The sequence below is a fragment of the Zophobas morio genome, unplaced genomic scaffold, assembly GCF_036711695.1.
Source record: "Zophobas morio isolate AGI-343-1 ecotype UQ-CSIRO unplaced genomic scaffold, CSIRO_AGI_Zmor_V1 ptg000024l, whole genome shotgun sequence".
Classification (NCBI taxonomy): domain Eukaryota; kingdom Metazoa; phylum Arthropoda; class Insecta; order Coleoptera; family Tenebrionidae; genus Zophobas; species Zophobas morio.
The window spans coordinates 5046758-5073775 of NW_026972129.1; the positions used below are offsets into that span (position 1 = coordinate 5046758).

Here is a 27018-nt window from a genome sequence, read left to right on the forward strand (position 1 = left end):
ATTTTAGGGTATTGTTTAATAATTTATTTTACCAGTTGGTTCTCACGATATTTAACCCTGTATAGAGAACACTAATACCCTGATGAGCTTTTGTTTTAAATTTGTTTTGATTTGTAGCTTACTGAGAACAGCTAAACTTGGGTAATTTTGCTATATTTAAAATTCGCGCCTTAACATATGACACATACGGCAACTTCACAAACATGGTGATACTGATCAACATAAAAAAATCAAAAACCCTGATAAGAAACAGCAGTGGTAAATACGAATAATTGAACTAGTGTCCAACAACCCCAAGATTTGTGGTTATATTGAAAATAACCCCGAAATTTCAACAAATTAAATGCTAAATTGTAACAAGAATTCTGTTTATCAGTAGGAGGTAAAGTACTTATGTAAAGGTTCAAAGTTCTTTCTCGGCCGATTGTCATTGTCAGTTCGCTACTGAATAAAATGGCGTAGTTTGTAGTTTTAAGCGAAAGTGTGGTGAATGAATGTGGATGTCTGACTGATTTTTAAACGACTTACTTTGAATAAGGTTTCATATGTAGCCAAAAGTTTATGCCTACGTAACATGAAAGTAGAAATTTTAACTAGTTTGTCAATATTATTTTCAATCGCTGCCGTTTGCTTTCTAGCTTTCATAGGTAAATTTTTAATTTTTAACAGGGTGGAAAATGATTTAGTTTTATTTTTTCAGGGTGGTACATCGTCTGGACATTTGTTCTAAGCCAGTTCCGATTCATCAGAGAACTTTTCAGAAGTGGGAGTGAAAACTCCAGCGTTACTGAATTAAAAACTGCTAGAAGTAAAACAAAGAGGCTCCGCAAGGAATAAACAGAACCATGAATATTCGTTGTGCAAAGCCTGAAGATTTAATGAACATGCAGCATTGTAATTTACTATGCCTTCCTGAAAACTATCAGATGAAATATTACTTTTACCATGGGCTAAGCTGGCCTCAGTTAAGCTATGTGGCTGAAGATGAAAAAGGAAACATTGTAGGATATGTATTGGCCAAAATGGAAGAAGACAATGAAGACCTAAAGCACGGACACATCACTTCTCTAGCTGTAAAGAGGTCCCACCGACGCCTGGGGTTAGCACAGAAACTCATGGATCAAGCATCTGAAGCAATGGTAGAATGCTTCGACGCTAAATATGTATCTCTCCATGTAAGAAAGAGCAACCGTGCAGCTTTAAATTTATATAAAAATTCACTGAAATTTGAAACTGTCGAGATAGAACCCAAATATTATGCTGATGGTGAAGATGCTTATTCAATGAGGAGGGATCTGTCAGAGTTTGCCAAGAAATTAAAAAACAGAACTGACGAAAAAAGTGAAGAGTGATTTTGAAGCATTTTTTAAGCTATATCATGACTGCCTGTCCAATAAATTTCTATTTGGTTTTTACACCAATTATTTAATAATGAATTTGTTAACTATCTTTTGAATAAATTCAGCGTTGCCTAAGTTTGTAGTACCATTTAGTCAACAGATTGTTTTTCATTTGTTCTAGGTATTTGCATTACAAAGCGAGAACCAAAGCTTTTGTAAATACAAGCGAGGTTGTCAGACAGCTAAAAGCGAGTGTTCGCAAAAGCAGTTTCTGGCACAGTGATGTACACTATCTGTTATTATTTAGCAATTTCATACTTCTTGACAACAGAGTGATGATAAGAAATTAAGAATAGAGGCTACTCTGAAACAAATATTTAGAGAATGATGTCCCAAAAATGGAATGGGTTGAATAAGTTGATAATACGATTAATTTTACTTTATTAAAATTTATCAATATAAAATATTAAAATTTGGTTTTTACACATCTACAACTTAAAACTAAGTATTGATAAATAATATATACATCTACTGAATGTAAAACCAAATGGCGGTACATTGTTCATGTTGCAGATATTTTTCTACTGTAAAATAAATGGAAAAAACATCTTGATACTAGTTACAGGTCTATCAACATTGAAGACACTTTATACAGTGTGTTTATATATTATCAGCTACAAATAAGTACGTCTAATAGGAGCCAAGACAATGTGTTAAATGACAAAACTAGGTAATGTCATTACTTGAGAATTTAAATTAGATATGATTTAAAAATCAAAAAATACCACAAAAATAGGAACCGATATAACAACTTTTCTAAATATTTTACGAAATACTGATGAAATTGCATCAAAGATCATAGGTGTTATGTTTATATGAGAACATAAAAGAGTCCTTTTGTACAGTAATTGAATTGCATTTTCAATAAATATTACTGAGCATTTTGAACTGCACACTTACAAAGCTGCAATTTATTAATAAAAAAATTGAACACGACATGAATACTTTTGATTTCTATTTTCAGTTACTTACACATTATATAAATGACTAGAATACGTTTTGGAATTCTTCGTAAAAATAGTTGAATAAGTACCTAGGTAAAATACATACAAATCACTGCTCAAAGTGATTCTAAGGTGCCATCTCAAAATGTAGTTCACTTTATTTTAAATTCACTACTTTCAGTTCTAGCAATAAAATCGACTAAGTAAATTACGCCTTATTTAGTTGAAGGTTTTTTACAACAGAAGTGAATTTTGTCAGGTCTACTATTAAAGTTCAACAATGTTACAAAAAATATTGTTAAAATAGTCAGGTTGTAAACACAATTCTACATAACAGATGCCTCATATCATGTCATATGATTGCAATTAACAAATTGCATTGATGTTATATAACAATTTTTGAAAGTTTAGCGCAAACTTAAAAAAAATATAAATTTAAATTTCACCTATGATTTGGCATGACAATCATTTTCACATGTTTTTGTACTTTCCGCTATGTATAAACTATTATTGAGTCATTATGTAGCTGTACATTGTAATGCTGCAAGAAGTTGACAACACCTCAAAACTTATTCATTCAAAACAACGGTACTTTTGTATATGCTAGAAAAGGTATCTACACCGTATTTAATACTATAGTAGAATAAGAAATAAAGAAAAAATAAACTAAAATCGTCATAAATTACACAAGATTTTCTTTTGTTAAGTATGCGGAATTGTTTTAAACCTCCTGTTTGTCGGTTGCTCCCTATATTCTATTAAAATTTCCACAAACAACCTTTGAACAAACTTACTTACTTTACAAGTATGTAGATACATACAAATATTTCTACTTATTTTAAAATTAAACAGAAAATATAACAAAATAAAAAATGATTCTTTGATGCAACTGGATATACATATAGACTGTTATTATTTCATTTTATGACTATACTTACAGTTTTCATATTTTATTTTAACCACATCAGAGAATTGAAAATCCTACTACATATCGTTTCATACTATTACAATTATTGACAAAATAAAGCTTGGAAAAAACAATCAAAATAAAATCCTAATACTGGAGGAACTCAATACATTAATTTCTGCTGACGCATAACAAACTATAGAGCTACTGTACATTCAATAATATTTTACATAAATTCTTTATCTGAAATGCGGTAATTCCCATATCTTCCATTTCCAGATAATAATTGTGTTGCTTGCTACCCAGCAACAGATTGAATATAATATTAATTTCTAAACAAATAAAAAAAAAACTGCACCATGAAACATTATCAGCACCACAATTATTTCTTATTGTATACTTTTCTATGAAGTCTTCAAACTAAAAAACTTACATCTCAGATACAGAATTGCACAATATAAGTATTTAACACATTAAAAAACATTTTAATAATATTCAACTCCACGGTGATATAATGATTTTGAACGGTTACCCAAACCATAAAATGCAACTTTCAAAGACATCTTACAGATTGTACTATAAATCTCTGAAACTCAAAATGTTAACATTCACAATATCGTAGAATTATAATACAATTGTAGACGTCGATATCTAACAAATACCAAAAAAAGTGAAGCTTTATTTATGCAAAACACTCCATTATATATTGCGTGATTCGGCGAATTAAAAAACGCATGTCCTGCTCAAGAAAAGATTTCGATACTGGCAGCTGACCCTAACCGAAAGAAATCTGACCCTGAATAATTAATGCGTGATTTCGACGTACAACGCATCATTTAATAGATATAATCAGTCAGAACTGAATACAATCCACGTTTGTAACAAGATTGTTAATAAAGATATTTTTTAACTCAAATGAAAAATAATAAAATTCAGTAAACATTTTCAAAAAATATGTTGGAAACGTTTTCTCCGCACAAACAAAAGTATTCGACTGGGTTACTTCAATGTGTACTTACTTTAATTAATGAGCTTGAGCCCCTTTGATGTTATATTAGTTGATCACTCAATAACTACAGTGAGTACTCACAGATAAAGAAAATATTATATATACTTAAAAAATTAGTACCTTATATGTAAGTTCCCAAGACCGTTTCGGTCCAAACACAGTTTATTATAATACTATCATTCTTAAATTTTAGTCATTATGTAGCGATAAAAGACAACACCAACTTGCTTAATTTTCGGAAATCCATTGTAAATTTTATATTTAAAGATCTAAAAATTTAAGAGTCACAACATTCAAGACTGTACATCAAGACAACGAGCAATTTAGTATACGAGTAGTACAGATTAAAATAGGCAGTGAGTAGTATAATTTAAATATTGTGTGCGTTTGTTTAGGCACCTAAAGTGTACGATATAAAAGTAATTTTTATTCGCTTTGATACTTTCCGTTAAACATTGTATAAAATACACAGTTCTCTTAAATAATGTAAAGAATTATTGGTATACAATGCATAGGTACAAAAATGAGAAGGGAAAGAAACAGAAATAACACTGTCATTTTTGGTTTAACTTTCGATTATTAAAAACTAAAGGCACTCAATTTGTGCGTCTTTACATTCAAGTACTTCAGTACCTCCCTCTTAATCAAATTTGTGCTTTGAATTTGTGCGTTTGCTTCTGATACCCCAAAAATTGTGCGTGTTACTTTGACAAGCGTACGAATAGTATATTTTACCTTTTTTTTTTTCTTGTACTCATTATTTACCGAAACGTAAGATGAATTCTATTAATTAATCCGATATGCAACAACTTTCCAAATAAGTATGAAAATATTCTTACCATTTTACTACAAGGCAATTTCTATAAAAATAGTGTATATTATTTTGTGTGCGAATTTGTGCGTTAAAATATCTTATTTTAGAATATGGTTATAGAGAAAAAATGCAAATGTGAATATTCATAATCTTTAAAAATATTAACCTAATATTCAATTTCAGACGCAAACAGAGACTATAGATCACAGAGTTCTTGCAAATTTCTTATTTTCAAAATCAGTTTTCAAGAAATACTAAGTAGTCTTTTGCGTTTATACAAAAAAATATGAAAAATTAAACTGTTGTAATTAATGGAAGTAATTTTTAATGTATTATATTATCACGCCACTTTTCATAAAACAAAGCCAAAATGAAACGTTAAAGCAATTTTTGAAAACAGATATTACTCCAGAAGGCTAATACTATATGTACATCGTTTTAACATAATCTTTTTTTCATTTATATTTTCTCTGCATTGCAAGTTATGTGTACATACGAAATGTGACAAACAATAAATTTCAATTCAAATAACATTAAAAAATACTGCCAAATATTTTTAAATATAGTACAACACAATTATTTATTAAAGTAATCATGAATTTAATATGCCATGATGAAAGGTATATTTTAATGATGAGTTTTTTTTTTTTAACCATTCGTTTCAGATGTATTTGTTCACAAATAGATTTCATTCCATTTTTACTATCTTGGTTACTAGCAGTAACTGGAATATGATTTATGCTACATAAACGTGAAAATGGCCTTAAGGGATAACTATTAACACTATTTTATCAATCATTCGCTCCTCTTAGAACCATAACGATAACTATTTTCTCTATTGTGAGCCTCAGACTTTCCTGGTAAAACGTGGAATATCTATAGACACCTTCATTATTTAGACACTAATCTTACGATTCTAAAAGTTGTAGTAAACTTACTTCGCTACATGTTATATTTGGACATATTAACAACGAACAACAATAGTAAACACCGATGCATTTGAAATACAGCAATATTCACGAACGTAACAAATAAAACATTGACAGTAAGTTCTTTACCATTCTATGTTATGCAATAATCTTTGAAGGTATCTATATGTATTTACAAATCTGAAAAATGAAAAAATCTACAATACGATTTTGTGCATTAAGTTTCACTTTGTGCTTTTAGAATATACTACTTTACGATTTTTTTTTTGCATATTTCTTTAAAACCGTCGCGTCGCATATACACCATTATGAATGCTGCTATTTTAAATGTTTGGTGATTTCGGAAATTGTATGTCCTAACTCATAAGTTTTGTATTGTTATAAAATGTTTTACAGCAACACACTTTGGGCTTTTTTCTTACTGTACTAAAACTATATTAAGGACACGATGTTCATGAAAGATATTACCTATTACAACGACTTATCGCTATTTTCCAAAGAACAAATTTTACAGGTACATTTAAGCGTTACGATTTGCAGCATCATGCCAGAACACAAGATACCACAATGTATTGAAACTCGGCTCAAAAAGGAACTATCTATTCAGGTAATAATTTTTTAATAAGCTTAATAGAAGAGACTTACTAAAACAGACATGTATTGCAAAGCAAGAAGATCTTCTCATTCTAATGCCGGGCCCGCCTTTAGAATGGAAGACGTTATTTTCAATGAAAAATAATTTAAACCGAATAAAACACTTATCAATGAAAAATAACATTTACTTTACTAATAAGAAAAAGCATAAACATCGATACTTTGCAACAACTTTAATATAGGTATGTGTAAATGAATGTTTGCATTGTGCATTTGTACATCGCAAAAGGATAGAATCCTAATTTTTAAAGTGTTTGATGCGCCAGTGTAGTGTTAAAAAAATTTTACTAACATTTAAGTTGTTGAACCCAAAATTTAGTCCGTTGTGTTAAACGAGTTTTTAAATTTGAAAAGTACGTGAATTCAACTGACTAGGTAATGTGTAACCTTACTATAAGTAATTATATAGACCGTTTCTACCGCAGATCAGCAAGTTCCCACAAATTATTAAACCAGAAGAGCTGCACTTATTGTTCGCAATATCCTTCTGAAAAAGTTTACTAAATTATATGAGAATTAGTATAAACGAATTTGGCAAAAACATAAGAACACCACTTACTGATTTGTGTCAATATTGTGTGTGCACACAATCTAAAGTGCTCACACATCTATGCACTTTAGATTTTTACACTAAAAAAATTATATCGTGTTACAACAATCTGATTCTAATTTATTTAATCAAATAAAAATAAATACTTTTGTTAGCGTCAATTAATATAAGAAAAATTTTCTTAATGTTTGTTCATGTTACAAACTAGTTTATTTTGCTACAAACGTGGATGTTGATTGATAAAATATAATTGAATTTATGAAGCCAAACTTAATATAAAGTACATTAACGCCTAAATCAGTCAACAAAATAAAAATTACATTGGATTTGCAGCTTGCACTATACACACTTTGAGGTCCCGTGCAGAATACGAAATATCGACTATAGAATCAACCATTTCTTGTACTGCTGTGACAGTAGGAAACTGTAAAGCTGCTTGTTTTGTTTTATTTACACTAGTAGCTAAAGCATCAGACAATGCATTGGCACAATTGAGTGCTCTTTCTTTAACTTCTTTACAAGAAACATTTCTATGAACAGTATCACCAATATGAACTAACTTATGAGCACTTAATACTACAAATTTTCCGTGAGCTAAAAAGACTTTAGGGGGTTGATTATGTTCAACAGTTTGCAAAAAAGCATCAATAGCTTGGGTTAAATTTTTATGGTGGGTTATTAATTGAGCTGCAAAGAAACTTAAAAGCTGTTTATCATCAGAATCCAAGCTATTTTTATGTTCAGCGTCAAAAGCAACGTCGTCTGCATGTTTAACTAAATTATCATAACTCTTCTTTAGTTCTTTTGGAAGAGCTTCCCTAATTTCTGCGTGTTTTTTTGAAATAGCTTCCTTAGAATCAAGACTAACATAATCGTAATCTTCCAACCATTCATTGTTGTTATTACCTTGTGGCTCCCGTTTGAACAATAGCAAACCATTACCTTGGATGAAGGATGCTATTTGTCGTATGTCTTCTGTCAGAGCTCGAGAACAAGCTACTAACTGCTCCAATTCATCTGGCTTTCTGTTTTTCTCGTCATCCTCAGATCTTGACAACAATTCAAGAGACCACCTTTGTTCATTAAGTCTTTCAGTTGCTTCATATACTAAACAATCCGATTTTTTCAGTGCTACTACCAACGGTGCTAATTTACTCGCAAGATTTTTATCAGAAGCCCTTGTTGCATTTCCAAGCGTCCCTTCTCCAAATTCTGCTAAATCATGAAGTGATGTCCTCAGTCTGATCACAGCCAACTTAATGTCCATTAAATTACTTTCTAACTTCTCCCTACTTCGCCACTGTGGCCCCACGAATCCCAACAATTTGGAAATTGAGCTCGTTGTGTCAGACTGTAACCTCTCTAAATTTTCCAAAGCTGAATTGAGTTCTAAAGGTAATTCTTTTAAAGGTTGTGATGCAAGAATGTCATAATTATGGGAAGCATGTAAAACCAACTGGCATCCCTTGTTGATGGGTCTTGGGACGTCATAATCGGGCATATTTGCTAAACTGCTTCTATTTGAGGAACTTAAAGAATCTGCAGTCAAGGAACTTGCCGAACTTGAGGGACTTATCGGACTTGGCTGACCTATCAGTGATCTAGGTACATCATAGGCTTCAACGAGATCACGACTAATGGGTGAAACACAAGAAGGTGCAGGTGAACATCGGGAACAATTACTTCTGAATTCATTTACTGGAATGGCCCGGGGTGGAACATCATAACAGTCATTCGTCTGATCACGGGGACTAAATCCAGGACTTAAACCAGAAACAGGTATGGGGGAACAACGTGATGGAGGCATGTCGTACAAGTAGACGTCGTTATACTTTTTTGGAGTCACCACCTGAAAACAAAAATTATATATTATTAACTACCATTAACACCATTAAATTATTTATTACACATTTCTAACAAATAGCTAACATTTGATGGAACTAAATGATCATTAGTTGAGACTCAATGTGAGAAAATTAAGAGAACAGTGTCTCCCAAAGAAACAGTTACATCACTTCGAATAACCTCGTATGACGGTATTGGCGTAAATGTCGACGATGTTCTGTTAATAGAAAATTGTAAACAAATAAGCTAAAACTAAATAAACATTACAAAAAAAAAAAACACATCTTAGTTCAGTTCTATGTCTGCGGCGCCTATACTCATTGACCTGGATTTATTATAAATGATATATTTTCTTTCCCTACCTTTTACATATTGTATGAAACTGAAACATCCCAACCGTTTTATAATATTACAGATAACTCAAATTTTTCGTATACATCATAATAACACACATTACAACGATTAAGTTTTTTTCAAACTAACACGGTGAACAGTGAACTTTGGAAAATGAAAGAAATCAATTACTGATTAAAATTGAAAAACAGCAAAATCATTACCTAGAGTGTTAACGTAAAAACATTAAGCCGGACCTATTTCACTTCATACATACATTTTCAGAATATAATATATATCTCCATTATTAACTAATAGACTTAAGATTTATAAATTTTAAATATAAGTTGTCCAGAACTTCCTCTATATGACTCAACGGTAGTTTTTTAAAAACAGTTTACCATCATCATTCTTTTTAACATTTTGGTAACATTTTTCATAACGTATTTTTAAAAATCAATACCTCAATTATTATTTGTGAAAATTTCGGAATATGATTTTCACCACTGTTTTCAGCTTATAAAGCTTATGTCGACTTCGTTTTTGAAACGGAGGTACACCAAAAATAGCTTCTTCGACACGAGCTTTTTCTTAGTGTATCTTATTGCTGACAAAAAAAATCGATATAACCTATAGAGTTCCGCAAGCTAAAAACAGTGGTGAAAATTGTGTTACGAATGTTCGATAAATAATAATGGATACATTGATTTTTAAATATAGTTACGTGATTAAAAATTTTACTAAAATACTAAAAAGAACCCCCTTACCATGTGACATTAGTGCAAGATCTAAAAGAAGAAGACTTTCCCAGAAGAATACAATTTTGCAATTTTATGCAACATCAACTAGAGTTGGACAATTTTTTATTCAAAGTTTTGTTCAGCGATGAACCCAAGATTTGGCAATAACGGGGTTGTTAATCGGCACAACTGTCACTGTTACTCCCAAAATAACCCACACTGGATCAGAAGAACTCATTTTTAAAATGTTTATTGGTCCATACTTCTGCGAAGGCAACTTAACAGGACACAGGTATCAACAATTTTTGGAAAATGTTTTCCGGGGTTATTAGAAAATGTTCCTCTCAACCTTCGACAAGAGCTGTGGTTTCACCAGGACGGGGCACCCCCTCATTATCACAGAGTCGTTAGGGGCTATCTTGATGAGACATTTGCAAATAAGTGGATTGGCAGAGGCAGTGTGAATGCATGCCCCCCTCGTAGTCCCAACTTAACACCTTTAGATTTCTTCCTCTGGGGGGTTGTAAAAGAACAAGTTTACCAAAGCCCTATTCGTAATTGTGAAGATTTAAAAATCAGAATTAGAAATGCATGTGCTGCAATAACTCCTGAAACATTTACCCGCGTACGGTTGTCTTGCTTAAATCGCATCGAAATATGTATTGTGAAGGAAGGAAGGCATTTTGAACAGTACTTATGCTAGTTAAATTTATTTAATTGTTCAATTTGTTTATTACATTTCTTTGAATTAATATGTTGGTGTTTTTTTTTTTAATATTTCATTTGTGTAATTTTGATTGAGGTCTTTCAGAAACAGTGACAACTAGTAAGGAGAGTTGATCTTAAAAACGTATGTGTTTATTTTGGAATCTAGCAATAACTGACAGATGTAGGTATGTTGTGTTGCATTGAAAATTGATCAAGGTCCCGTTACAAAATCATTATTCCTTCTTGGTGTTTTTTTTTACTTTTGTCACTCAGTATATATACATATGTGTATAATAAAAGAAAAAAAAAAAAAACATCGTCTAAAAAGTTTAGGCAATACTTCCATCGACCTCTAAAGTTTGACCGATCCCCCTGCATGATATAGCGCTTTTTTTTCACAAAAATCTCCTGTCAAAATAAAATGTTTATGAAAAAAAAGACCTAACTATTTTTCATACCCAAGGCATTAACTTTTGGTGAAACTTAAATTTATTTTGAATGTCTGTAATGTGTATAATACTAATGAAAACATTACTGTGGCCTAGAAATTGAGATTCTCAGAAAACTTGTAAGTACCTATATTCAATGCCTTCATTATTGTCGTTAAGTAAAGCACCTGTTGCACAATAAGAATTGTTCTTTCTTTAAAAATTGATTGCTTGATTTTAATCACTTTTTAACTAATTAATTAAAAGCACAATTAGCGGTTTTCAGTACTCATAGATTAAACTTATCGACCTAGGACTTTGCGTCTCTGCAAATGTGTCACTTAGGCATTGAACACCAACATTAATCAGAATTCTTTCTTACAACCCAGCAAATTTCCGTTAACTTGAAAGTAGGCCGGTAGTTCATGATTTTTATTATTAATATACTTTTTAATTCGACAACAAAATTGTGTGTGTGTGACACTTCTTGATTGATTTCAAAACAAAAACCACATTTCGATGATGTTAAATTTACCCTATACCGCTATTGAAAATGAGATTGATAATGAATTTCAGAAAGTAATAAACTCATGAATTTGAAAAAATTAAGTAGGTACTTATTATGGACCTCAAATTGTATAAAATGCATCAAAATTTCATGTACATTATTGTCTTTTCGAATCCAAGTAAAATCATTTATTTACAATTTATTCATTAGATCTAGTCAAGTTTTCAAAGGGGGTTGTTGCATTAATTTTAATTATCAAATTTTATTGTATAACGTTGATTTTTTTTGTAATAATTCATATGCATGAAGCAAAAATGCGGATGTATTGCTGAAGCACATAAAAGATCTCATCATTCTATAAATTCCAAACGAGATTACTCAACAAATTTGATACGTCATCATGTTAAAATGAATCAAATGAATAAATAAAACTTAATATTCTGTAATCATTAAATCAATGTTAGTTAATAAATATTTTACAAAACATTTTAAGGAAATGTTGTTTCTTAGATAAACCGCAAATCTTGATTTAGTAACTTTATTTTCTTATGATAATCCCTAGATGTTAACACAAAATAAAAGTGGATTATTAAAGCACACGCAAGAGGATCATGCAAAGCTGCATGTTTTAAGCGTGATTTTCACAACAAAATTTTGTGATGATGTCAGTACGTTTTGAGGAACATTAATAGTAACAGTAATGTGTTCCAAAACTTTGCAAAAATTAAATTAGGCTTAATCAATACAATAAATTGTCACATTTTGTGGAAAACCAGCCAAATTTTGGCATTTGCCAGGTAAAATTTTACATTTATCAGTCCAAGTTTCGGAGAGGGATATGATAGATTGACGGAAGCAACATTTCCGAGTTGCACAACGTATGTGTGACATTCGTCTAAATGACCTCATCACAATATTTCACCAACTCACTTGGAGGAGTAAAAAACAGAAATATAACATTTTTTTAAGTATTCAATAAATATATTTGTTATAAAACAATAATAAAAATGTTTGTTTTTTGTATTGGTATTTTTTTACTTTGATATCAGGTGTGATGAAATTAACTCTCAATAGAGGAGGCACATTTAATTTTTGACCAATGTAATAATATTTGTTGCAATTAAAAAAAATAGCTCTGCTAAGCTTTTTCTCTTCCAGCTAAAAGCAATGTCGTTTACAGAATTTTTTTATTTCTGTCCGTTCTTAGAGCATAAGGCCACAGAGTTTTATCTCTCTGTTTGCTGCATACACTTGTAATTACTTCTGTCGGTTTACTCTAACACAATAGAACGTTTCTCCATCAGTTGTAAATAAAACCTTAAGATGAAGCCAAGTTGGCGTAAAAGCCTTGCTTCTTTATCGAATCGTGTTGTAATAGGAATCTTCTTCGATCACTCGGTGCACGATAACACTAACGTTGATAAAACTAAACTTTCTCAAATAAATTTTGAGATTTGAGAGAGAATTTGTCCAGATAATGCCAATGTGTAGGTGTTGTAAGATAAGTAAACATTACAATAAATTTGGCTCCTAACAAACAATTTTCACAACAGTTTAGTCGACTCTGATACACATTAATTTATATTCTTTAGCATATATTTTAGACTGATGCAACATAAAACTACAAAGAATAATAATTTTGTTTACAAAAATTTTAAAACTTAATTAAGGCCAGATAGAAATATGAATCAAGCCGTTTCGTTAACGATCTACCGATAATTCGAAAAAAAAACATCGATAATACCCATCTTAGTAGCAAAAATGCGATCGTTTTACGTCATTACTTGCCGTTTCTAAGACATATTTGTGTAAACGAACAAATAAATTACATCAACAAGGTCACTGTAAAAGGATACAATAATACTACTTCTCCACCAAAAAGTTTAGTTTAATTAACAATACGCTATTTTTTCGACACGTTCGTGTAACGATTTTTTGAAGTTTGGACACGCAATAATAGGTATATTTGAAACCAGTCTACGAGGACTTTACGGGTGAAAAATAAGTATGTTAGTTAATATAACAATGAAAATTAGCAATGCGCTCATTTAAAACGTTGTTGGCAATGTACGAATTCCAGAATTATTAAGGATGTACAATGTACATGTACAACAAAAAATTTAGTAACCAAGTTGCCTGGGATGTTGAAAACGACCAATCGATATGACTGAAACCGGGAAACGTTGCCAGGGCAACGTCTCGTCTGGATCATAGGGCGTCAGCCAATCCTCCATTTTTCTTTTTGTGATTGGTTGAATGAAAATATATACGCAAAAATAAAGATCCTCTATATCTTAAGACCTTACATGATTCAGTTCGTTTAATCTTATCATTTTATTTGTATATATCAAATTTACTACATTCTGTACAATGTATCTACATTACATCCCATACGTCGGTCTTCTAACACGGAAATCCGTTATCTTGTGATGCAAATTAATAATAAAAAATACAGGTATATAATATCCTCCCTATGAAAAAAACTTTTTAATTTTGCTGTTGTCTCTCAAACACAAAATTACGACAAGGGTAAAATAGACAAAATTGATCGAAGGTTATTTCGGCAGAACTTCCTTCAACCCTGAAGTACATACAGTCCACCAAATCTAGCTTCTTCGAAAAGTGTAAAATTTAATTTTGCGCATTTTCTAAATTTGATAAATAAAATAAATTGCTTCACTGATAATAATCTACAAGTAAAGACTTATAATATTTTGCACATTTTAGATAGGATTTATAAAACAAAGGTTTGAGAAGACGTTTTGATTAACAATTTACTATGCTTACGACAACTTTAAAAGTCTTACAAGATTGCACAACATTCAGTTTTGCAGTTTCCAACTTAAATTATTATGAAGTGTTGTCATATAATTTGGATTTTTTTCTAAAAATTTAATGTCTATACAGGGTGTCCCAGAATTCGCGCCATTCCCGTGAATGACATGTTCCCTGTCCCGAACTGTGCCGTAATTCGCAAAAAGAATTGTCCAGGCTTTAACCGTGTGAGAACTGGAAGGCGATTAAGTTGACCAATAGAGAGGCTGCTTTTATATCCGAACGTTTCTATGTTCAAAGTTACCTATGCCAAGAACAAAAAATCGGGTAATACTAAAGTTGAATGAATTTTTTTCGAATCCCCCTCCGTCAACAAAAGGAAACAGAAGTGTGGTTATAAATTTAATCATTTTGACAATTGTTTGTCATATACTGTCACGAAGTTCATCACTTACCTGAAGAGACGCTTCTGCGCCAAAGATGACTGGTTAATGTAGACAAAGACGTCAAGGTTTAGTTTAAGGCAAGTAGCATGGGACAGAAGTTATTTCTGCTGCCATTCTAGTTAAATTGTGTTTAACTGGGCTGGACATGCCATAAGAGAAGCTGTTTCATTTCATCGTAGGCAAATAATACATTTATTACTATTCTACATAGTGTAGATACCGAAGAGCAGGTATTAGAAGTCATTTTCTTAGAGCCCCGTGAATAATGTGTTGTTCTTTTAAATGAAAATTAGTACATTTACAGAATTCACTGTGCATCGTGTCCCTGATATTAAATTTATCGTTATTTCTAAAAAAGAGTACCACATGTCCATTCAAAGAACGTTATTAAGAGTACTAAAACATAAATATCGCTTTTGATTAATCGGTGCTTATAATTTTCAATAAACAGTAGGTATCAATTTTTACTGAACAGCTTTGTTGTTGATACCTAATCTAAGCAACGAAAAAGAGACGAGACTCCACTTCTCTGGTGTATTGAGATCATAGGTATCTGCTGTGGTGTCAATCATGTGGGGGAGATATTGAAAACGGACACTTATTCAAGAATAATATTGATGTTGCACATGATGATTTAAAATAGTTTCTTTAAAGTTCTGAGTATTTTCTAGAGATTGAAAAGATACGAATAAAAAATGTGACATAAATCGTGTTTTTTTTTTTTTATTTAATAATAATACAAATTAAACAGGCAACACGAATTAAGCCAACAACGAACTTAATATACGAAAAGTCCTGATATAACACATCAAACTGGACGTAAACGTATTAGAGAATGTGTTCAAAAATTTCAGTTGACCGGCCATAATTTGACATTATTTTGTCAACTTGTCAAGACAATTTTGAAGCACTGTAGGAAAAAAATGTCGATTTCAAATGAAGAATATTTGGAAATGATGTTAATTTATGGAGAGTGCAATCGCAATGCAGCCGCTGCTGTACGCGAATATACAGGTCGTTTCCCCAATCGTCGGCACCCACACCAACATGTGTTTCACCGATTGTTACATCGAGCAAGAGAAGAAGGATCTTTTCAGCCTAGTCGGAAAGGCCGTGCTGGTGCTCCACGGAATGTACGTGTAGGTTCTGAAGAGCAAGTGTTAGAAAACATGGAAGCGGATCCTAGGAGAAGTGTCCGCTGCGTAGCGCAAATGAGTGGATGCTCAAGATCGACCACTCATCGTATCCTTCAAGAGAGAAGACTGCATCCTTACCATTACACGAGAGTGCAGCATCTGCGACCAACCGATTACCCGCGACGAGTACATTTTGCTCAATGGTTACTGCGACAAAATGAACTAAATCCTGATTTTTCACGGCGCATTCTTTTCACCGACGAATGTTCATTTTCCCAAGAAGGAATGTTTAATACACACAATTGGCATTTCTGGGCACACGAAAATCCACATCTCACTAGGGTGAGAGCATATCAGGAGCGATTTACTATTAATCTATGAGCTGGAATCATTGGTACTACTGTGGTAAAAATTTTAATGCATCTGATAAAATTATCACTAAACTCCGTTCCTGGTTTTTTAGGTCGGGCCGTTTGTGTTACCTGGAATCAAATCAAAAATTAGGTATATAGAGAACCTCTAGCTACGTTAGAAGAACTGGAAGAGAGACTGTACGAAGCCTACGCTACAGTTACTCCTGAGATGTTAAATAATACACAACACAACATGATTCGACGAGCTAGAACTTACATTGAAGTTAATGGTGGTCATTTTGAGCACACTCTTTAATAACGTTACAGTACAACGATTCCAGCCCATAGATTAATGGTATTGCTCTTGATATGCTCTCACGTTAGCGAAATGTGGATTTTCGTTTGCCCAGAAGTGCCAATTGTGCACATTAAATATTCCTTTTCGGTAAAATGACCATTCGTCGGCGAAAAGAATGTGCCGTGAAAAATCAGGATTTAGGTCATTTTGTCGCATTAACCATTGAGCAACATGCATTCGTCGCGCAGTCGGCTCGTCGCAGATGCTGCACATTCGTCAATAGTAAGGATGCAGATTTTTGTCTGTAAGGATACGATGCATGATCGATCTTGAGCATCAATTCATTTGTGCCACTTGGTCTTCACCGTCTACGCATATAATCCGTGGAGCCCCAGGAAGGCCTTTCCGAATAGGCTGAAAAGATCCATCTTGTTTTGCTGGATGCAACAAACGACGAAACACATGCTGGTCAAGGAGCCGATGATTGGGGAAAAGACCTGTATATTCGCTCACAGCAGTGGCTGCAGAGCGTTTACATTCTCCATAAATTAACATCATTTCCAAATATTCTTTATACTAGTATGAATAAGACATCAATAACTTAGTGGTATTGGTACTGATTTGTTTATAGTTTGTATTGTTCTTAAAAAAAAATTCAACTAAACGATTTTTGTTATAATTTTTATTCGTATCTTTTCAATCTCTAGAAAATACTCAGAACTTTAAAGAAACTATTTTAAATCATCATGTGCAACATCAATATTATTCTTGAATAAGTCTCCGTTTTCAGTATCTCCCCCACATGATTGACACCACAGCAGATACCTATGATCTCAATACACCAGAGAAGTGGAGTCTCGTCTCTTTTTTCGTTGCTTAGATTAGGTATCAACAACAATAAAGTTGTTCAGTAAAAATTGATACCTACTGTTTATTGAAAATTATAAGCACCGATTAATCAAAAGCGATATTTATGTTTTAGTACTCTTAATAACGTTCTTTGAATGGACATGTGGTACTCTTTTTTAGAAATAACGATAAACTTAATATCAGGGACATGATGCATAGTGAATTCTGAAAATGTACTAATTTTCATTTAAAAGAACAACACATTATTCACGGGGCTCTAAGACAATGACTTCTAATACCTGCTCTTCGGTATCTACACTATGTAGAATAGTAATAAGTGTATTATTTGCCTACGATGAAATGAAACAGCTTCTCTTATGACATGTCCAGCCCAGTTAAACACAATTTAACTAGAATGGCAGCAGAAATAACTTCTGTCCCATGCTACTTGCCTTAAAGTAAACCTTGACGTCTCTGTGTACATTAATCAGTCATCTTTGGCGCAGAAGCGTCTCTTCAGGGCAGTGATGAACTTCGTGACAGTTTATGACAAACAATTGTCAAAATGATTAAATTTATAACCACACTTCTGTTTCCTTTTGTTGACGGAGGGGGATTCGAAAAAAATTCATTCAACTTTAGTATTACCCGATTTTTTGTTCTTGGCATAGGTAACTTTGAACATAGAAACGTTCGGATATAAAAGCAGCCTCTCTATTGGTCAACTTAATCGCCTTCCAGTTCTCACACGGTTAAAGCCTGGACAATTCTTTTTGCGAATTACGGCACAGTTCGGGACAGGGAACATGTCATTCACGGGAATGGCGCGAATTCTGGGACACCCTGTATAGTAAAATATAATGGCCTATTTATAAACTACAAGTACACATTTTTTTGGCCTGAGAGGAGTTGGGGGTCTAAACAGGCAACACCATATTTGAAAAAAAAAATCAAAAACATCCACAAACACACAGAGGCAAAGTTTTCACTTTGGCGAGAGTCGAACCCACGACCCACCACGTCCAAACGGGCTCCAACCACAAGTATAGAAGTGTTATTTATAAAATTTAAGTAGCAAAATTTTGATATGACGTTATCAAATTGATAGTGGGGATGATTAGTCAAATTTTGTTTAGCGTTTTACCACACATGTACATACAGTTCTTAAATACAAGTAAGATTGTAAAACTGTCTAATAATATCGACACAGACAGGCGGGAACGGGAGACCTATTTTTTTCATACTTCCTTTCCTAGCTTATACTCGAGAAGTAAAAGTTTTAATAGTGTTTATTTTTGATTATATTTTTTTTTTTAATATTAATTCATTATATCGAGGGTTTTTTTTAGCAAGCATAATAAAAGTTATTTGAAAAATGGATTTGGTAATTACTTCACCAGTCCAAAAAAAAAAAATTAATTTGTAAAATGCAGATTGAAATCTATCCGTAAATGTAGAGATAGGTAATATAAGTGAAGTGTATGCTCGCCATTCCAAAAACTTTGGTAGATGTTCTTAAAAAAACTCGCTAATTATAAAATTATCTTCTATTAAGTACCATTTATTAAGTTACCGTCACCGATACTGACTGAAGGACAAAAAAGTATGAAATAATACAGATGTATGGCTTTTTATATTTTGCGTATCACAGCTACAACAATCAAACTATTATAAAAAGAGAAATTGATCGGGTTTCTAGAACCACTACTGCTTGGATGGAGAAGGCAAAATGACGAAGCATACCGTATTTAGCAATTACGAGAAACCTGCAGTACCAGTCGGTTTAAAAATTAGCCTACACTTCTCACGTGCGCGGCGAAGAAATGTTGAAATAACCAAGTTTAGTTGAATGCAATGCAATATAAAGAAACCAAAATAAATCACCTCGAATAAGTTTGCATGCATATTATATATACATATACCTTATAGAATGTTTTTTTTTTAATTACAATTAATTTTTGAAGATACAGTAAATAAAATGTTTGTGATTGCAGTATAGCCTAGTTGAAATCAATCATAATTTTGTAAATAAATCAGTACTCACAACAATATAAAACTAATTTTCTACAACTAATATGTCATCCGATATACTCTAAAGTGACTGAATAATATTAATCTTACTAATCCGATTTAATAAAACGAAATCGAAGTTCCTGTCAGTGTCATGTAATACAGAGACATTGAATAAATTATTTCATTGAGTATTCAGCGTAATTTACCTGTGGATTTCCTTTTAACTCTTTGAAAATTTGATGTAGTTTATATCTATATACCATTAAAATTTTTGACAATTCCGTGATTTGGAAATTTTAATTTTACTCTTTTTTGCATTTTTGCAAATATGATGACTGTATAACGTAGAAATCCAGAAAATTATTAGAAGTAATTATGAGGGATTGGTAAATATCAGCGACGACTATAAAATGACCCGCACCGATTACCCTTCGGCGAAAATATAGGGGTTGAAAATGACCGAATTCATGTTCACAGAAAAGAAATATCAAAAGACCTATACTTATACGTAAGATCTGTTTTTAGATAAAATTGCGAGCTTTAAATGTTTAGTGGAAATTTTAAAAATAAGTTCCTGGCATGGAATTCTGGTTTGTGTATACCGTTTGCAATCTCTCAGGGCAATACAATTTTACTGGACACAAAAATAACGGTCTAACAATGCTAGTTTGAAATGTATGCTCCCCAACTGTACTAGACAGAAAATGTTGCTGCTGTCACCACACCTACTTCACTCAGCCGTTTGGTCATAATTCAAAAATTTTAAGTTTGTGAAAAGAAAGTTGAAATTGTACACTTTTCAGATGCTGCAGAGAAAAAAATATTCTATTGTCTTCTTTTTTTAATAAATATACCTAGAATTCTGAAATATTTTCGAAAATTTTTAAATTAGCTTTAAATTATTTCAGTCTTTAAAAATGTCATCTTGTTAATACTGAATTTTCTAAAATAGGAAAATATGTTTTACAATAAGAAATTTTTTTCACAGACATTTTTTTGCCTCCGTCTAACGATCGAAAAACTGGAAAATAACAAACAAAATAAATACGAATCTTCTGCTGGCATTTTCGCGATGATATAACAGAAATCGACAAAACGTCGTATTAATAGTGGCTATTAATAAAGTCATACCTGGTTTGGTTGCACATGCCAACTTCTTCTTTTTCCTTGTCTTTGAAGACAGCTAAAATCGCTGGATATTTCTGTTAACTGCGGTGAACAAACTCTCGTCTGTCCAGTGTCTTCATACACTCCTGGTATTAGTCGCAGCCTATTCGCTGGGCAAATTCCCTGCAAATAAAAATGCGAATCTAATAATTTTAACTATATTTAGGAAGTTCTGTTTCATTCTAATAAAAAATGGAGTGAGGAGCAATATCAGACTATTTGTAATGTAATACAATCTCTATTACGTAATATGCAGACCCCCCCCCCCTTGCATTGCATCGATATATAAATATCAAGGTCTTTAAAATCACCCATGTATTGCAGAAAGATAGCAAAAACAATTGTGATGAACAGAAACCGGACGAGTGCTAATAAACAGACAAACAACCAAAGCTATTAGCCTTCAGGTGGCTAAAAGAGGGTTCATTCTTCTAATTCACGCATATCCAGCGGCGTCCATACTACACATTAAATATAAAACCCAACAATTGCAGACACGTTTGACAGAGGAAAATTTTGAAAAAAAAAATTGTTAACGTACACACATTGCCCTAATTTTGGCTTAGTTACTTAAACTGCAACATAACCCTTACTAAATACAGTGAAGACGCCAGTTTATGGGCCAGCTGAAAGTTACTGGCACTCGTCCGGTTTCTAGTAGTTAGTTCTTCCAAAGAAACCATATCAACCTTCACTTCACGTAAATTAAAAGTACAAGGTACATTTAATTTTGTGCAAAGTATCACGTATCAGGTACCAAAATTCTATTCGAAAATTTTACGGTTAGTTTTGCTCATGGAATGTACTGAAAAAAATCAAAAGTAGATTTTAGTACGCTACCGCACGATTTGGCAATTTTTGGTATAATCACTAATAAAAAATATTACACATTTTCACATTTTAAACTGCTATCAAAAGGTCGTTTCTATTTACTTTGTTTACGTGTGTCGATCGATTCTTACGGTATTGCAAAAATCCCTAGTTCCAATAATTATTACTTAAAATAAATATTTATTTAAACGTGTGCTCATCGCACATTCATGTCCGACATTTTAACTTGAGGTGTGTTGTGTATACGAAGATATCCATATTCACCTAAAAAAATACTTTAAAAACTGATAATATAGATAACAAGTTCTGAGTGCACCCAAAATCCATCCGTAGTTAGACTTCCACTTTTCCGCATTTTAATTGTTGTGAAATTCGTTACGCACACGTAACTATAGAATGATTCAAGTTTGCAATTCGAATTCGAATAACAAAAGGCATTAAAAAGTTATAAACACGATGTTTGGAATTACTAAACATTTTTTAAATTATTTAAGTATGTAATTTAAGAAGTAAGACTTAAGTGAAATTTTCATACATATTCACTTCCCAGGTTATTTTGTCACATAACTCTACTAGATTGCTACTACTGGAAATAACAATTTCGAAAAAAAATTCATTTGTTATTAAAATAAGGAGTTTGAATATTACCTGTCGTCCACGTAGAGAGCACAACCACCACCCTTCAATATTTGCTGTATTCTGCTCAAGGACTATCAAAGTGTCCCCTTTTCTAAACGCGAGCTCATCTGGAGAATCCGGAATATTGTCATACAGGGCCCGCGCCAAACAATGCTGAAACAATAATTCTGAATCAAATGATCGTTCCAAAAACAAAAGAAAAGTAAACAAACTTTACGGGAGAAGTGTTAATGGATATCGTCTATTCTTAAAAACATTGCATTATTTATGTAAATCATATTTGTATCTTTTTTATTGTATTCTCCCTGGTACGTATAAAATGTTATGTTATAAAATTTACTAACAAGCACAAATTTTAAATGAAAACAAATAGCTGAGCAAACACCACTTTCCCTCGTATCTTACGGCGTTTAAAACATATTTTTCGTTGTCTAAGCTATTACATAAATAATAATTGTGAACGAACAAGAAACAACTACCAGAAAAAAATTTCTTGGAACTACAGCAAACTATACAAAAACTAACAAGAGTACATTTGCAAAAAATTTACAACTTATTAAAATTTAGTAACATAAAATTACTCCAACACAATCCCTGCCTACGGGCCTGTTTTTACATCACTGACTTAGTTTAATTAATGGTTAGTTACTAAGTAAAGGAATTGTTGAACGTACACTAGGGAAGTATTCGACCGTTGGACGAATATCTAATTTTATGTTTTTTGATGTTTCACCGCTTACACAATAGGAAAATATCAGTCTTCCGTTTCCCTCTTTCTGTCTTTGGCATGATCTGAAAAACTACCATGTACTCTAAAATTTTAATATAAATAAGACTGCCGTAAAACGATAATCAAAATTTGTGTTCATTGCGGCCAAAACATGCCAGGTAAATTTCTCTTAAAATTTATATTGTAACATGCTCCTGTCTCTAGTTTAATAAGTGTTAATACTTAAAACCGGCGATACAAAAAGAATTAACCCTAAAAAAGTCTGAATTTGGTTGGGATTCACTGCGACGAACGACGCACTATCCCTCATCTTTGAGCGATCATGGCTGATTCCTCCACAACAATGTTATGATATGAACGAATGATGTTGAAATAGCTGAACTAGTTTTATAATCAAACTTTTGTGACTACTGTCAAGAGTTGATTGCACTTAAATTTTGTGACATAAGTATGGCAAAATTTAGAGTAGAGTGGACGGCAACTACACGAAAGTACCAAATTACTGTATTGTCATTCAAATTACACACCCTCGCAAAGTTTCAAATCGCTACCATAATTAGAAGTAGGTTAAAATCGACTTCCTTGATTTGTTTACATAGTTTATTAATTACAAATGAAGCCAATATGTATAAGCGTGTTAAAAAACGCATTAAAATCGGTTCATCTGTTTGGGAGGTACAGTGCCACAGACACACAGAGAGAGACAAAATATATCACCCCTCTTGTTTGTGTCGGTTAATAATAATAGATCGATAGTTTTAACCTAAAAAAAAATACGATATTAATACGTTCTAACATGCATACAAAATTTATTGTGCTTCAGGGTCAAGGGAAGTTCTGTCTAAATAACTTAAATCAACAAATATAAAGTATCGCCAAAGTTATTGGGCGTTTACGACCTTCTAGTCTTCAGCATTTTACAGCCGGTTGGGTCGGTCAAGGGTTGCATTGAAATATTTTTTTTTAATTTTTACTCTCACTGTTGTTGCTTGAAAGGGTGTTCATGATCTAAAAATGCATTTACTTGCAGCTAGCTATGTACAGTTATCTGGAAATCTGGTTACTTCAGTTAACAACAGAAGACAATAATACCAAAAAAAATTTAACAAGAATAAACAAGAAACAACACTCTCAGACTCTCACGCACGAGGAGGAAGCAATTTCTACTGCGCAGGTTCACCAAACTGTGTCTAGTCAAGCTATATCGTACTGTTCTGTCTTTGTCTACTGTAAGTGTACATCGCAGTACTGTAATACAGACGTCACATATTTCATACACAATTATTAAGTAGTCCTACAACATTCGTAACAAACACGTAGATTTTAGTTAGAGGTTAGGTTGGTTTTACACATAGTAATTTAATCATTAGAAAATGATAAAAAGAAAATAAGGTTACTCCAGCAAAACAAAAGCACCGACACAAGTGTCGCTCCTTGTTCATTCTTGCTAATATTCTTTGATAATACTATCACAAGGATTATCCGCCCTACGAATCTCACGGGATATTTTCAAAAGAAAAGAGGCTCCAAAATTTTAAATTCAATTTTCATTTTGCTTTCTTATATAAAGACAGTCTTTTTCAAGATTATAATATGTGGTGACCTTGGAACACGTAACTACAATTGACGCCTCAAATGTTGCTCCTGTTGTACAAATTGATGACTTTTTTTTATAAATTCGAAATTAATTTAAAAATGTGTCTTCCTAATTCTCACAAATTACCTAAATTTCAAGTGTAAATTTATCAAATACAAGCCTACGTCACTGTTAGGAACGGTCCTCCCAAGTAATAGGATTTGTTGCGCTCTATTAGGACCAGGGTTGGGCACTATTTGAACTACTTGTAATTGAAATACAGTATTTGAAATACAATTGTATTTTGTAATTTGTATTTCAAATACATGACACAAATGTATTTTGTATTTTGTATTTCAAATACATTTTAACTTGTATTTTTGTATTTTCAATTACTTGAAATACATTTTATCAAACTACGGCGCGCTCATTACAACAGTTTTGCGATCGTGTTAATTCGTGTATGTTCGTATACTTCGAGAAGTAACAGGATATTCTATGGTTGTAACAGAGAACATAGAGAAGCGCCATAGTTTAAATTAAGCATATATCTAATAGTACTATATTGCTAGCTCTTCAGAAATAACATAGAAACGGTGTTCACAGACAGAGAGAGACAGAAGATGTTGTTTTCTGTCTCTCTCTAAGAGTACCGAGGGTCTGTGCGCATGTACACAAAATAGAAGCGAAAGTACGAAATGTCAAAACGCATCCAGTCACGCTATCCACTACAAATCAACCAAGTACGAGTGCATGCGCAGTACTGTTTAGTACCACAGAAAGACAGAGAGGTCCGATATATTGCTCTACCGTTATGTTTTCGGAATCTTTTGAGGCCAGTTAGCAATATAGTACTATTAGATATATGAAATTAAGTGACGGTTGAGGACTTCGCAATTTATGTTGGCAGCAGTGTTTGGTTCTAACTAGGAATAAAATTAACTAGAAGAAATGTCACAATATTTTTAACGACGTGTTTTACTTTCGACAAATTGACACTAGATGGACATGGAATGTAACAGGGCCTAATGTGACTCGATCTTGAAATGTGTGGCAATTAGTAACTTTTATGAAATAGAAATATATCTGTGTCCTTGTTATGCTCCGTCTTTTCGACAGCAGGTATTTTTTGCTTCCAGTATGGCGATCCTGTTACTGTCATTTGGCCGTCAATTGCCTTGGTGGTAACACGTCTTCCACGACTGTTTGCTGGTTACCGGTGACACTTTCTCGTTGAATAGGACTGGAGTTACTTTGTGACTGGAATAATGTTCTTTCCGGTCCGTTAACTCAATAATTCTAGTACAGTCTGTCGTAACCTCAAATCGTAAACACATCAAACTTTCGTTGACAGATAGCGAAAATTACTAGCCTCGCGCTATCTTTGTTTAACACATAGGTTAGGTTCCTCTCTGTCGAATTCCGACCACAGGCAGTTTGCCGTACTTTCTAAAAGTAATAGTAGATCTAGTGACTTTAACAGGGCCAACTTATAAAGATAGTGAAAGAATTCTGACAGTTAACTTTAAAATTTTTAGGAACGAACTTCTATCAAAATTTTATTTTTGCCACTGTCCTGAACAAAATATATTTTGTATTTTTAAAAGTATTTGAAATACTATTTTGTATTTTGTATTTCAACTACAAGACATAAATGTATTTTGTAATTTGTATTTCAAATACATTAAATTGAAGTATTTTGTATTTTGTATTTCAATTACAGTAGAAAGTGTATTTTGCCCAACCCTGATTAGGACGTACCTGTGGAATCTACCAAAAGTTGAGTAGCAATTAAGCCATAACCGCACAATAACTTTGGCGATACTTTACCTTTTTGTAGCTTGGTATCACTTAACCAATAATATACAAAGCCCTTGTCAATTTTATTCATGATCTCTACGAAAGAAGTTCTTAAACGCAATGTTTTACAAAGAGGATTACTAATTACAATTTTTGTTGTTCATGGCATTATGTTATACATAATGTTGTGGTCCTCCTTTTCAACAACGTAGAAAAAAATTAAATAGAACTTTTTTAACTTACGTCGTTTTTACAGCGAATGACAATTATGTTTGTGTAATAAGTGCAAAATTTAATTTTTATTATACAGAATTGTTACAACTTGAACATAACAAACAAAATGTATGTGGTGTATAGATATGTATATATAGGTAGGTATACATACTTCATTTAATACATATACACAAATAAATATTAATCTTAAATATTACAGGACGTATTTGCAATCGTCTGATTCAACATACATTTTCCTGAGAGTTTTCGACTTTATCTGTTGGCTGATGATATAACATGACCGATAGTACAGCGAACTTGCGCAGAAATAACCGCAAAAACTACATAAGTCACTGACTACTATTGTTTTTGCTAGGACTCCTAAAAGACATTGGTAAGAATTCCAACCAAGTATTATGAGGC

At 32.5% G+C, this 27018-nt stretch overlaps 2 protein-coding genes across 4 annotated transcripts in view; one reads left to right on the plus strand and one right to left on the minus strand.

The window, feature by feature from the left end:
* The first annotated feature begins 229 nt into the window (after positions 1-229).
* Positions 230-1475, plus strand: Vnc (variable nurse cells). 2 transcript variants are annotated; one of them, XM_064064587.1, is made up of 2 exons: positions 230-382; positions 701-1475. In XM_064064587.1, exon 2 carries the CDS (start codon positions 846-848, stop codon positions 1350-1352), a length of 507 nt encoding a protein of 168 aa, XP_063920657.1. In that variant the 5' UTR covers positions 230-382; positions 701-845; the 3' UTR covers positions 1353-1475. The 2 variants fall into 2 exon arrangements, with proteins under 2 accessions (XP_063920657.1, XP_063920656.1); XM_064064586.1 differs by lacking the exon at positions 230-382 and adding an exon at positions 423-647.
* A 289-nt stretch (positions 1476-1764) lies between these two features.
* The window catches only part of LOC135135517 (breast cancer anti-estrogen resistance protein 1), a 33445-nt gene continuing 8191 nt past the window's right edge, over positions 1765-27018 (minus strand). The window contains exons 2-4 of one of the 2 annotated variants that reach the window (XM_064064584.1): positions 22286-22429; positions 20771-20929; positions 1765-9056 (exon numbers count right to left, since the gene is read on the minus strand). In XM_064064584.1, the coding sequence (XP_063920654.1) occupies positions 7524-9056; positions 20771-20929; positions 22286-22429 (1836 nt within the window). In that variant the 3' untranslated portion in view covers positions 1765-7523. The remainder of the gene's footprint in view (positions 9057-20770; positions 20930-22285; positions 22430-27018) is intronic. The other variant, XM_064064585.1, reaches the window with a different exon arrangement.